Source organism: Salmo salar, chromosome 02, assembly GCF_965601325.2.
Source record: "Salmo salar chromosome 02, fSalSal1, whole genome shotgun sequence".
NCBI lineage: Eukaryota > Metazoa > Chordata > Actinopteri > Salmoniformes > Salmonidae > Salmo > Salmo salar.
In genome coordinates, this window is record NC_138292.1 from 55733326 (window position 1) to 55747417 (window position 14092).

Sequence of the window (14092 nt, forward strand, 5' to 3'; positions counted from 1 at the left end):
CCTGCATTCATTTTTTAAATGATTTATAAGTTGTCCATGTTGAATAAGTTAATACATTAGTACTTAATATGGCTCAAGTAATGAAGGTTACTGTAAAAATGGGGTAATAAACACGTCATAAACTGTGCCAATCAACTAACTTCCGTGACCAAATAAGGAGAAAAAGTAGTACCAGACACAGGCGCGTTGATATGTTCCAATGTGTTATGAGCTAGTACACCGTTTGACTGACATTTGTGTCCCCGGCATTTCTATTTTCGTGTGTCGCACTTGTAGATTATCAACTTGTATTTATCATAGATTGGTTTAGAGATATAGACGTAGATACAGTCTGTTACTTTCATACTCTGCTTAACCATGCCCGGATTTTCCGACAGAGATCGTGGCAGAGACAGGGGGTAAGTAAGTAATGCGAATGTCTGTTTAGCTAACGTCGTTAGCTAGGAAAAGACGGTGCGATGGTTAGTTTTAACGCGGTACTGTAGCTAGCTAGGTACGTTTTGTTTATCCCTGCCATTGGCTTTGGCTAGATGAACAATGTTAATGCGACTTCTTTGAACCCTAATCAATTGTTAAAGTACATTTTGCCTGATCTAATTTATGTAACAAGCTGGTTGGGCAAATGTTTAGCTGGCAGTTAACATTTGCTAACTAGGTATAACGCGCGTTAACAATCGGAGATTCTTAGAGGCCTATGCTATATTTTTGATATAACGATATCCACCACCCTTGCACATCGGCGCATAAAATATAGTATTTGATGTTGGTTAGGTAAGAACCCTGGAATGTTTGGTCATCTTTAAATGTGGCAAATTGTTTCGAATCAAAATGCCGGCCGGTTCCCTTTGTTCCTCTACCGGCCGGAATTAAAATGGCAGCTAAACTGGTTTAAACGTGACGCAGAAACTAATGTAGATAGACCTACCACATCTTTGCATGTGTAAGCAAACTGCTGTCCAGCCCCTGATCGTGGCTCTCAGTCCCATTACACAAGCCATTAGATGAAGGCGTCGTTCTGTAGGGGAGTGTTAAGATAAGAGCCACGACGCTTGGTCTTAACATTAACACGCATCGATTTCGGTACGGGTTTGGAAGCATAAGGACCTTATCATTCATATTGGCGAAATTGATACACACACTTATTGGGTTAGGGTTCCCACACGGCCATGTTACAGTGCTTGTTTACGGAAGAGCGAGTGTGGACTACCTGCACTAATTAGCTAAAGGAACCTAACTTCTGTCACGCTAACGTTAGCTGTTGTAGTACTCATCAAGCCATGCAAACTCGTAGGGGAATGTGGGGTATCAGTTCCTCAATGTAGCTGGAATAACTATCTGACTTCTCAACACAGCATCCACTGTATGCTCAGTCATCTAATATTAGGTTGTTCCCCCCTACTATTTCAGGTATGGAGGTGCACCTCGTTTTGGAGGCGGTGGTGGCAGTAGGGGTGGACCCCCCCAGGGGAAATTTGGCAACCCAGGTGAAAGGCTGCGTAAAAAACACTGGAACATGGATGAGCTCCCAAAGTTTGAGAAGAACTTCTACCAGGAGCACCCGGATGTGACCCGCAGACCACCTGTAAGTGACCCAGGCAGTTCTTTCCATCTGATTTGAGTGTGTGGTCTTCACCTTTTGATTCAAGTGGTCTTTGCCAATGAACAACCTTTTATGTGTCTAATTGCAGCAAGAGGTGGAGAACTACCTGAGAAGTAAAGAAGTAACAGTGAAAGGCAGAGACTGCCCCAAGCCCATGATGAAGTTTCATGAGGCCAATTTTCCAAGTGAGTAAAACCTGTCTTCCAACTTTGCTTAAGAACAAGCTGGTCGTATAAGATGGTGGAATTGAATCTCATATGTAATCGAACTTTGTACTTTTCAGATTATGTGATGGATGTGATTGTCAAACAAGGATGGGCTGAGCCAACTCCTATCCAGGCTCAGGGCTGGCCTCTGGCCCTCAGTGGGAAAGACATGGTGGGCATCGCCCAGACAGGCTCCGGGAAAACCCTTGCTGTAAGTACATTGATTTAAAACTACTATTGGTAGCATCTTTCTGGTACATATTTGTGCAGATGAACCAAGCTCAATTTTTTTTCCCCCCCCCCTCACAGTATCTGCTGCCTGCAATCGTGCACATTCAACACCAGCCATTCTTGGAGCATGGAGACGGGCCTATAGTAAGTACGCCATAAGCCTCTTGACTAGAGAACATCCTTCTTAGTTTTTACAGGGTAAGTCCAGCTGAATAACACTTGTCTCTTATCTTTGTCTCTCAGTGTTTGGTGCTGGCCCCGACCCGTGAGCTGGCCCAGCAGGTGCAGCAGGTTGCCGCTGAGTATGGCAGGGCCTCCCGTCTGAAGTCAGTCTGCGTCTATGGTGGAGCCCCCAAAGGACCCCAGATTCGGGACCTTGAGCGAGGTATCTATACACCACTTTGTTTTTCTGTCATTTGTTTTCTCAGTACGTTGGTTCTGCATTAAATAATTTTTGTGACAGAGGCAGACATCTGAGTGAGTGTTGTCTGTTCCCCCCCCAGGTGTTGAGATCTGTATTGCCACCCCAGGGCGCCTCATTGACTTCCTGGAGGCTGGGAAGACCAACCTTCGCAGGTGTACCTACCTTGTGCTGGACGAGGCTGACCGTATGCTGGACATGGGCTTCGAGCCCCAAATCCGCAAAATTGTGGACCAAATTAGAGTATGTGGCTTTGACTCAACGCAATTGCTTTGGCGAGACTTCTTCAGTATAAAGGCTCATTCCCACAATGATTTGCAGACTTGCTCAATACTTGCTGCTCATTTCAATTGGCAGAATTCCCATTGGACTTTGACAAATCATTGCAGAGTCTGCATACCTCGACAAACCAGTATCCCCGCACATTGACTCGGTACCGATACCCCCTGTATATAGCCTTGGTATTGTTACTTTTTATAAATGTTTTACTTTAGCTTCTTTATTAAATATTTTCTCAACTCTATTTCTTGAACTGCATTGTTGGTTAAGTACTTGTAAGTGAGCATTTCACGGTAAAATCTACACCTGTTGTATTCGGCGCATGTGACAAATAAAATTTGCTTCGGTTTTTCTGTAGGATCAGCCATTTGACTGCTTGAAGGATTTGATGAAATACCAAGTAATCTGTTTTCTCTGTTCTTCTCTCAGCCGGATCGTCAGACCCTCATGTGGAGTGCCACCTGGCCCAAGGAGGTGCGTCAGCTGGCTGAGGACTTCCTGAAGCAGTATGTCCAGATCAACGTGGGTGCTCTGCAGCTCAGCGCCAACCACAACATCCTGCAGATAGTGGACGTGTGCAACGACGGAGAGAAGGATGACAAGTGAGTGACACATTCCTCCTCCGCAAAGCCAAACGTCACATTTCCACTGCTTCATAGTTGAAGGAATTCAAACGGAAGAACTCTTCAATTGGTCATTAATTTGTCCAGGATAAAGTGAGTCGTGCCAATTTGAACCCGGTCTCTTGTCTTTCCACCTAAGACTCCTCCGGCTGCTGGAAGAGATCATGAGCGAGAAAGAGAACAAGACCATCATATTTACCGAGACCAAGAGACGCTGCGATGAGCTCACCAGGAGGATGAGACGAGATGGGTAAGGGTCATCACAATAGTGTCTCATTTAACTGGGACATCATTCTCCTTGTAATGAGTCATGCCTCTGATGTCCATGTTTGTCTGTTACAGCTGGCCAGCAATGGGTATCCACGGAGACAAGAGCCAGCAGGAGAGGGACTGGGTTCTCAATGGTATGCCTGAAATATTTTCAAAATGTTTTCTTTTCTTTTTTTCTCGTTTGTTACGGCAATGTTTAACTAAAGTCTCTTTCCACAGAGTTCAAATACGGCAAGGCCCCCATCCTCATCGCCACTGACGTGGCCTCCCGCGGTCTAGGTCAGTATGGCTTTGGTTAAACCCTCTGGTTGTTTTCCTCAATATTTTCACTTTTTTAAAGAAAGTGGTTTTGGCTTTCTTTAACTTCTATGCATTTTCTGAGTTTTTCTCACCTAAAGGTGCAGTCTTTGTGGCAGGGCCTAGGCATGACAAGTCCCAGGCCTCGAGGGGGAAGGAGGACATATTGGAAATGAAGTTGCCCCACTGGCTGCCACCCAGTGGGCCTAGAGAGGTGAAAGCTCTGTGTGCCAGTAATCCTCAAGTCAAAAGGCAGTGTGGCTAAGCCTTGTTTCTGATATCTTTTTTATTTTTATACTTGACATTATTTGTTCTCTGTCCATGGATTTTTACCTGACAAATGCCTTCGTCGAGACGTTTCCAACTCAAACGTTACACACACACACAAAAACGAACACTTGATGTGACCATTTGCCTTGCATGCGTTTTGTAGAGGGCACTGTATTGCAAGTCACTGTTTGAGATTGAGCGATTCTGTTAGTTGCGGAGCTTGTCCCCCAAAAAAGCATGGGTGTTTTGCGAATGTCACAGCTTTCCATTGCTATATTTTTTTTTTTCCCTCACGCAAAGCACTGGTTTTCTTGAAATGGAGAGAGCAGTTTTCAACTTACTGTTGTCGAATCGAAATTGATGAGAAACTGGCACATGTGTTTAAGGGGCTATGGGAACATCTAGAGAAAGTGAAAAATAGAAGAGCTTCAAAAACCAAAGTTCCTCCCTCGCCTGCTTTTTAAAGTCATGTCGAGACCTGCCAACGAGAGACATTTTCTCAAGTGAACGAACACTGGCTTCTGGGAAGATCTTGCCTAGACGAGACTGATGGGGGCGGGATGCTCTATGCTCTCTGAGGGGCACCACAGGGGTCAATACTTGGGCCTTTTTCATTTTTGCCTTTTTTGGGTCCCCCCTCAAATTAGTACTTGGTCTATTCGGTCTTGGCAAGACGTGCAGTGAGGCCTTTATTAGCAAGCTTCTCATGAGTGTGTACTGGGAAAAAGGACCTTCAGAACCCATACCAACTGAAAGGTCCTATATTGGCACACGAGGAGGCAACAGTGCACATAGCGGCCCTACTGCGTAGAAGCTCCTGGATGTCACTTGACAATTTGTGGGGGAGTTCGCTGCATTGGGAAAGGACTAGTGAATGCATACTCCTTAATGGTAAGACTTCAAATCCAGTTCTTTTCCTCCTTTGGTTAAAAAAGGGAGGGAGAATGCCTTAGGATTTTTTGATATGGTAAGCAAACGGAGTGTGCATCTCGTTTCTCTCTTCCCACAGTAGTATTCCCATGGAGTAGAATGTATTTCTTGGATTATGTTGGCTAACCCTGTTCTTTGCAGCTCAGTTAAGTATCCAGTCTGGAACCTTTTAGCTCTCCATTCTATATGCTAACCTTGTCCTTTGGTCTGGCTGTTGTGGTGTGCAAAATCCTGTATGGCGTCCTTTTTGCCACACTGCAACACTTTACAGATGTGGAGGATGTGAAATTTGTCATAAATTATGACTATCCTAACTCCTCTGAGGACTATATCCACCGCATTGGACGCACGGCCCGCAGTCAAAAAACGGGCACCGCCTACACCTTCTTCACCCCCAACAACATGAAACAGGCCAGTGACCTCATAGCTGTGCTCCGTGAAGCTAACCAGGCTATCAACCCCAAGCTTCTCCAGATGGCAGAGGCCAGAGGAGGTAATTCCTATGGCGGGTGAGACGCGAACAAGGCTGTGGTTACATCTGCACACATTTAGCAAATCTATTTGAAGGGTTTTGGGGCAGAGGTTCTTAAAAAAAAAAAAAAAAAAAATATGAAGATGACCCACCTTGTTCTCGCCATATTTGTCAACTATCATTTTAGTATAAATGTCTTCACGCCACCCATCACTGCTACCAGTCTCATCACTGCCCTGTCTCTTGTTTTTGTCTTGTTTTCCAGGTCGTGGAGGGGGGGGAAGAGGTGGCTTTAGGGATGACCGACGAGATAGGTATTCTGGGGGGAGGAGTTACGGTGGGTGGGTGGTGGTGGTGGTAGTTACAGGGACAAGGATAGCGACAGGGGGTTTGGTGGGGGACCAAAGAGTGCCTTTGGCGCAAAAACCCAAAACGGAGGGGGCTACGGGGGTAGCACCTATGACAAGGGCGCTAGCTCTGGCGGTAGCTACGGCAACAGCTACAGCAGCAACGGACAGGCTAGCTTCGGCGCCACCAATCAGGTGGGTGCGTTCGGTGGCCAGAACTTCCAGGCCCCTCCACAGTTTGGAGCCACACAGGCGGCCGCCCCAAACGGCATGGGTCGCCCACCGTTTCCCTTTAACCCACAGGCGCAGCAGACCCAACAACCCCCACCCATGGTACCCTACTCAATGCCTCCACCTTTCCCACAGTAACTGACAAGGTGTAGATTGTGCGCACAATTCGCAACGAAACCACCCTTTCCCCCTCTTGTCTTTTTAAATCTTATGAATATTATTATCCTTTGTACTGTTTAACTTTTTTTGCTTACAGCAGGGTTGGAATTCTTCAGTAACCCCGAGCATTGAAATAAGTCCCAAGGGGGCTGTTGAAGTGCATCTTTAACTGGTGCACCTCTCCTTGACTGTTTTTATTTGTTACATTCCTCAGTAATTTATTTTTACTAAGTAATGCAGATTTTGAGTTAGTGGTATGTTTAAAGTGATATGTTAAGATCTTACCTGGGGGCCATGCATGGGCCTTCAAATAAAATAAATCAATTGAAGTTGTGGTGGTTCATTGTTCTATTCTGATTACTCATCCAGCATTTCATCTTAGTGGATAGTCAATTAAAACAATTACATCAGGACACAAAATAATATAGCAAACATTCCTAATTGCACAAGTATGACCGTGAGGTTAAAGAACGTAAGGTAATGTCGCTACGGAATGTGACGTAGACATTATAGCTTTACTTCCGGGTGCTCCCAGTCCACGCATTACACATGGTTGCAAGTATTTTAGAAATAGAAGAGTGTATGCATATGTTACTTTATTATATTGAGTTCTCAGGCCTTGCCAAAAGTACTCGTGGTTTAATTCTCAGGCAAGTGCATTCACTTTCCAATGTCAATTTTCTAACGTGATTTCAGCCTAGGAATGACTTCTAAAAGGTGAGACCGCACACAATGCATTGCTAGTTAAGTTTCAGCTTGACGCATGCTTAACAACTTTTCAATAACGAAATGACTGACCACTAAACATGCTCACTTACTGTGTTAGACGACTCATCTGGAGATGTGAGAATATACCAAAAATGTCACTATGCTGCAGGATAGCTTTTGCGCTTCAGCACAGCAACTTCTGCCAGGTCTGTCGCTGAGGACTCGGACCACACCAAAACACTGATGCAACTATGCACTGACGGGTAACTTTTATTGCATAGCTTCTGGCCAACTTCATAGAGGTTATTTTCAGCGTGGAACCAACTGTGGCTATGGACCACTTGGTATGGAACTAAGGAAGAACATTCTTGAACAGTGGTGGAACTCTGTGATAGGGTCCAGGGCATAGGTGTTTGGGATAACCACTCTACACCTGAGTAAGGACAGAACTACTGAGAGGGATGGACAGTTGAGAGCTGTTGACACTGAGAACCTACGTCAAATACTTTCCCAGAGAGCTAAGCAAGGACCAACTTACTCAGAAGCTACAGCCCCTTATCCAGAATAGTGCATCTGTTCGAACCAGTCTTTTCCAAGGTAACTATCATTGGATGTTGTATTGAACACCTCTGCTATTTTTACATGTGTGCATGCTTCAGGACATAGAAATCGACGCGTAGAGTTAAATGAAATTCAACATTAGGTTTCCAGGCTAACATTGTCAATGTTTTTCCCTCCTGTCCAGGTGTTTTGGAGCAGTATGTGCCATCTTTGGAACTAGTGAACAGAAATCTGCCGTTCGGCCTGGCTGAAACCGGCTTGTGCTTCCAGCCATCAGGTGAATCTGGTTGGTGAGGCTTCCTCTCCCTCAAATCACATGGACCATTCAGCTGCCTTGTGGTCATTTACCATTATGCTTATTCAAAGTGCAAATAGATTTAATTGAGCATAGATTTAACCTAAATCATACGTCTCCTTGTGTTTTGTTTGAGATGGCAGATGGCTATAACAACACCTGGGCATAGCAGACTATAGAGTAGTTGTGCACTTTAAAGGTAGACTCCGCGATCTGACCGCAAAGTGGGTCAATTCCTGCAACAACTAAGAGTGCTGAAGTGCGAGATTCACCTTCTCCACTGTTTTGGTCCCGTACCAATGACATTCTAACAGCATAAAGCGAACCCGTGCACATACTGTGTGAGCAAAGTCTTGCATCTCGCTCAACTCAATATCTGCGTTGCTGCTCGTGGCAGTCATTTTGCTGAGTCTACCTTTAACCCCTAATCTGTGTCCATTCCTGGCAGCCCAGATGAAGTTACCCAGGGCGTCTCGTGGTGTGTGAATTTTGTACAATTTCCCATGAGGCCCTGGAGACTGAGTCGAGGGGACGCAGAGCTGCTGCAGACGCACAAGGGTGCTCGCAACAAACTACAGGCCAGTGTAATGCTGCCTTCTACTGCAGGGACAAAACTGCAGTTAATACCCTATCCCTCTCATGCTGTCACAATACAACAATTTAGTAGATCTTTATAATTTTTCACAATATGTCAGTTGCACAGGAGGCTGCTGAGGGGAGGACGGCTCATAATAATGACTGGAATGGAATGATATTAAACACATGGAAACCATGTTAGATTTGCTTGATTCCATTAGTTCTGTTCCAGCCATTACTTTGAACCCGTCCTCCCCAATTAAGGTGCCACCGGCCGCCCGTGGTCAGTTGTGTGGCGGCAGGTAGCCTAGCGGTTAGCGCATTATTCCATTAACCCGAAAGATCTCTGGTTAGAATAGCTAAGCCAACAAGGTTAAGAATCTATGTGCCCTTGAGCAAGGCACTTAACCCTAATTTGCTCCACGGGCGCCGTACTACTATGCTGCCCTACCAAGCGAAAAAGGCAGTAACTGCTCATTTGGTCGGAAATGAGTTAATATCATTCTTGCTACATTAAATACATGCTTATTCATGTGGACAAGAATCTGGCCTCTCTTGTATTGTGTGAAAATGGGGGTCATATTAGCAGTAACTGCACTAGGTTACTGTGAAACCAAGGTAAATATAAGCCATTTTTCTCAATTCCATGCTATGAGCAGTTACTGCCTTTTTGCTTGGTATGACAGTATGACTAACCCTGTAATACAACACAGTTCACTGCACTTATCTGGTGTATGTGACAAAACGTAATTTTGTTATGGTTAATAAAATCTGACTTCAATATCAGTTCGCCATATTTTTTTGTCTGTCATTCACAGTGCCGAGATGGGAGGAAGCCAGTCGTCCCCTATGCCGTCTCCATAACTGGAAACGTAGAGCGAGGACTGTTGGCGTACCTGTACAACTCATTCCAGCAAGTGAAGAAAGTCGACAGCAAACAGAGGCTACAGCAGAGAAAGGTGAAACACCTAAGTCCTTTCCACATTAGTTTTAGTATGGTTACATCTCTGATAACATGGGTGAGAACTTAAGCGTCCAACATGTTACTTCTGGTTTTTGAACTGATGGACATTATTAGAATGTGCTACACACACTGACATATTGTGGCCCTTGTAGGTTTTGAAGTTCCATCCTATTTTGTCTCCAGTTAAAGTGGCCTTGGACATGGGAAGGGGAGCCACTGTGGAACTAAGACAGGTAGGACACTATTGAGCTATACACAAAGTTATTCAATAGGACTATGATTGTAGTTATACAATTATATTCTACGTCTTAGGTTTGTGAAAGCTTGCTGCAGGAGTTCTTGGAAGGGGGAGTCTCTGCATGGCCTGGATATCTCGAAACCATGCCAACCTCAATGGAGCAGCTGAACATAAAGTAAATCTTCTTCATACCATGATAGTATACTTTATGTTGGGGTTTCCCATTTCATGTAACAGATTTCATGTGCTGTCCACTGTTGGATGCATTCTGAACACAATAGAATTCTGACAACAAAAGCCACACATATTTAGTGGCCATGCAATCTAGTGTATACAGAATTATGTAACATGTTGATGCTTGACTTCACTGAAGATAATCTTGATAGAAGCTGTACTGTTTCCCTGTGGGGACCCTACTGTAAATATAATGTTTGGTGCCTTTGTGCCCAGGTATGATGAGATGGGGGTGCTGTTCACTGTGATCAGTGACAACACGCTTGAGAGTGGCCTACTGCAGGTGCGCAGTCGCGACACCACCATTAAGGAGACCATGCACATCTCCGAGGTCAAGAAGTTTCTGCGCAGAACATATGAGCCAATGAGGGAGTTATAGTAATGTCCGGGTGAACCGGGTTAGAGGGGAGTACATTTGTTTTTGAACCGGGCTGCCTCCCGGGCGTGAACCAGGTGCCCCATTTTAGCCGTTGGCAAATTCGGCTTTCAACAGAAGTGACGTAGATTAAGCAACGATAATAGATATTGTATGTTTCTGAACGATGCTGCCTTGTTGACAACATGACCGAGTGGTGTAGATTACTGTTTGATTTGAGAAGGGCGCTTTGCCCATTCACGTCACATGCCATAGCCCGGTGAACTTAATCAAACTCCCTCGTTGATTGAAAACTGACATGTTCGGCTGACATTTGGCAAAATGTCAAAGGAGACTGTGAAAGAATGGAGTTGTGGGCCCTCATGGGCACCGGGAAAGCTGTCCATATGTGTTTTGGAGAACTATACCTCAAAGCATTTTTGACTATCTAGGATACTATTTTAAAGTTGTTCATAATTTTCACTTTGTGGTTGCCATTTTGTTGTCAGTGTCACTCATTCTGTCATCAGTAGCAAATTCTCATATGGAATTCTTTCTACGGGTCAACAAAACATGATTTAAGTGTATCTATGTATATATGTGTGTGTGTGTGTGTGTATGTATATATGTGTGTGTGTGTGTGTGTGTGTGTGTGTGTGTGTGTATGTATATATGTGTGTGTGTGTGTGTGTGTGTATATATATATGTGTGTATATATGTGTATGTATATGTGTGTGTATATATATATATATATATCTGTGTGTGTGTGTATATATATATATACACTCACACCTATTCATTCATGGGTTTTTCTTTATTGGTACTATTTTCTACATTGTAAAAGTTTTGATGTCTTCACTCATATGAAATAACACATATGGAATCATGTAGTAAGCAAAAACGTTTTCAAGAAATCTAAATTTAATTTTTGATTCTTCAAAGTACCCGCCCTTTGCCTTGGTGACAGCTTTGCACACTTTCTCTCAACCAGCTTCACCTGGAATGCTTTCCCAATAGGCTTGATGGAGTTCCCACATATCCTGGGCACTTTTGTTGGGTGCTTTTCCTAAACTCTGCGGTCCAACTCATCCCAAACCATCTCAATTAGGTTGAGGTCAGGTGATTGTGGAGGCCAGGTCATCTGATGCAGCACCATCACTCTCCTTCTTGGTCAAAAAGCCCTTACACAGCCTTGAGGTGTGTTGGGTCATTGTCCTGTTGAAAAACAAATGAGATGGGATGGCGTATCGCTGCAGAACGGTGCGGTAGCCATGCTAGTTAAGTGTGCCTTGAATTCTAAATAAATCACTGACCATGTCACCAGAAAAGCACAATCACACCACCTCCATGCTTCACGGTGGGAACCACAAATGCGGAGATCATCCGTTCACCTACTCTGCGTCTCGCAAAGACACAGCGTTTGCAACCAAAAATCTCAGATTTGGACTCATCAGACCAAAGGACAGATTTCCACGGGTCTAATGTCCATTGCTTGTGTTTCTTGGCCCAAGCAAGTCTCTTATTCTTATTGGTGTCCTTTAGTAGTGGTTTCTTTGCAGCAATTTGACCTTGAAGGCCTTATTCACGCAGTCTCCTCTGAACAGTTAATGTTGAGACGTGTCTGTTACTTGAACTCAGTGAAGCATTTATTTGGGCTGCAATTTCTGAGGCTGGTAACTCCTTTCTTGTGGCGGTCCTCATGAGAGCCAGTTTCATCATAGCGCTTGATGGTTTTTGCGACTGCACTTGAAGAAAAGTTAAGTTCTTGAAATGTTCTTCATTGACTGACCATGTCTTAAAGTAATGATAGACTGTCATTTCTCTTTGCTTGTTTGAGCTGTTCTTGCCACAATATGGACTTAGTATTTTACCAAATAGGGTCTGAATACTAATGTAAATGTGATATTTCAGTTTTTGATTTTTAATACATTTGCAAAAATGTCTAAACCGGTTTTTGCTTTGTCATTATGGGGTATTGTGTGTCGATTGGGGGGGGTACGATGTAATCTTTTTAAGAACAAGGCTGTAACGTAACAAAATGTGGAAAAGGTGAAGGCGTCTGAATACTTTCCGAATGCGCTGTATATATGTTTATATGGACTGAATAAAAATATTAATGCAACCATTTCAAAGAGGTAAAGTTCATATAAATCTATGGCCCAAATCTATGGATTTCACATGACTGGGAATACAGATATGCTTCTGTTGGTCACAGATACCAACAAAAAGTAGGGGTGTGGATCAGAATACCAGTCAGTATCTGGTGTGACCACCATTTGCCTCATGCAGCCGACATGCAGTCCTTCTCATAGAGTTGATCAGGCTGTTGTTTGTGTTCTGTAGAATGTTGTCCCACTCCTCTTCAATGGCTGTGCGAAGTTGCTGGATATTGGCGGGAACTGGAACACGCTTTCGTACATGTCGATCCAGAGCATTCCAAACAGCTCAGTGGGTGACATGTCGTGTGAGTATGCAGGTCATGGAAGAACTGGGATATTTTCAGCTTCCAAGAATTGTGTAGAGATCCTTGCGTCATGGGGCTGTGGATTATCATTATGAAACATGAGGTGATGGTGGTGGGAGATTGGCACGACCATGGGCTTCAGGATCTCATCACGGTATCTCTGTGCATTCAAATTTCCATAGATCAATCAATCTAATGTATTTATGAAGCCCTTTTTACATCAGCCGATGTCACAAAGTGCTATACAGAAACCCAGCCTAAACCCCAAACAGCAAGCAATGTCGATGTAGAAGCACGGTGGCTAAGAAAAACTCCCTAGAAAGGCAGGAACCTAGGAAGAAACCTAGAGATGAACCAGGCTCTGAGGGGTGACAGACCTCTTCTGGTTGTGCCGGGTGGAGATTATAACAGTACATGGCCAAGATGTTCAAACGTTCATATATGACCAGCAAGGTCAAATAATAATAATCACAGTGGTTGTTGAGGGTTCAACAGGTCAGCACCTCAGGAGTAAATGTCAGTTGGCTTTTCATAGCCAATCATTCAGAGTTAGAGACAGCAGGTGTGGTATAGAGAGAGAGAGTCAAAAACATCAGGTCCGGGACAAGGTAGCACGTCCGGTGAACAGGTCAGGGTTCCATAGCTGCAGGCAGAACAGTTGAAACTGGAGCAGCAGCACGACGAGGTGGACTGGGGACAGCAAGGAGTCATCAGACCAGGAAGTCTTGAGGCATGGTCCGAGGGCTCAGGTCCTCCGAGAGAAGAGAAAGAGAGAGAGAATTAGTGGGAGCATACATAAATTCACACAGGACACTGGATAAGACAGGAGAAATACTCCAGATATAACAAATGCAATTGTGATCATTGTCTGTAGCTTATGTCTGCCCATACCATAACCCCACCGCCACCATGGGGCACTCTGTTCACAACGTTGACATCAGCAAACTGCTCGCCCACACGACGCAATACACGCCATCTGCCAGGTACAGTTGAAACTGGGATTAATCCTTGAAGAGCACACTTCTCCAGCATGCCAGTGGCCATCTTAGGTGACCATTTGCACACTGAAGTTGGTTACGACGCTGAACTGCAGTCAGGTCAAGACCCTGGTGAGGACGATGAGCACACAGATTAGCTTCCCTGAGACATTTTCTGACAGTTTGTGCAGAAAGTCTTTGGCTGTGTAAACCCAGTTTCATCAGCTGTCCGGGTGACTGGTCTCAGATGATCCCCCAGGTGAACAAGCCAGATGTGGAGGTCCTGGGCTGGCTTGGTTACACGTGGTCTGCGGTTGTGAGGCCGGTTGGAAGTACTTCCAAAATCTCTAAAATGATGTTGGAGGCAGCTTATGGTAGAGAAAT

General features: G+C 44.5%; 2 protein-coding genes across 2 annotated transcripts; both read left to right on the plus strand.

Annotated features, from left to right (window-relative positions):
- The first annotated feature begins 153 nt into the window (after positions 1-153).
- On the plus strand, positions 154-6665 carry LOC106588346 (putative ATP-dependent RNA helicase DDX5). Its single transcript, XM_014177234.3, is given in 14 exon segments — positions 154-398; positions 1408-1582; positions 1689-1785; positions 1884-2017; positions 2116-2181; positions 2281-2422; positions 2541-2701; positions 3167-3339; positions 3500-3610; positions 3703-3764; positions 3850-3909; positions 5399-5620; positions 5865-5932; positions 5935-6665. Coding segments are annotated over 14 exon segments (1893 nt in total). The 5' UTR covers positions 154-357; the 3' UTR covers positions 6316-6665.
- A 220-nt stretch (positions 6666-6885) lies between these two features.
- LOC106586546 (DNA polymerase subunit gamma-2) lies at positions 6886-10748 on the plus strand. The gene is made up of 7 exons (XM_082969286.1): positions 6886-6895; positions 7519-7641; positions 7790-7891; positions 9295-9435; positions 9624-9673; positions 9753-9853; positions 10129-10748. The coding sequence occupies exons 1-7, from the start codon at positions 6886-6888 to the stop codon at positions 10289-10291; spliced, it is 690 nt and encodes a 229-aa protein (XP_082825412.1). The 3' UTR covers positions 10292-10748.
- Positions 10749-14092: the final 3344 nt, after the last annotated feature.

Coding starts and splice junctions, on each gene's coding strand:
- LOC106586546 (XM_082969286.1), top strand. Junction 7,642..7,789: donor TCGAACCAGTCTTTTCCAAG/GTAACTATCATT, acceptor CCTCCTGTCCAG/GTGTTTTGGAGCAGTATGTG. Junction 7,892..9,294: donor CCAGCCATCAGGTGAATCTG/GTTGGTGAGGCT, acceptor TGTCATTCACAG/TGCCGAGATGGGAGGAAGCC.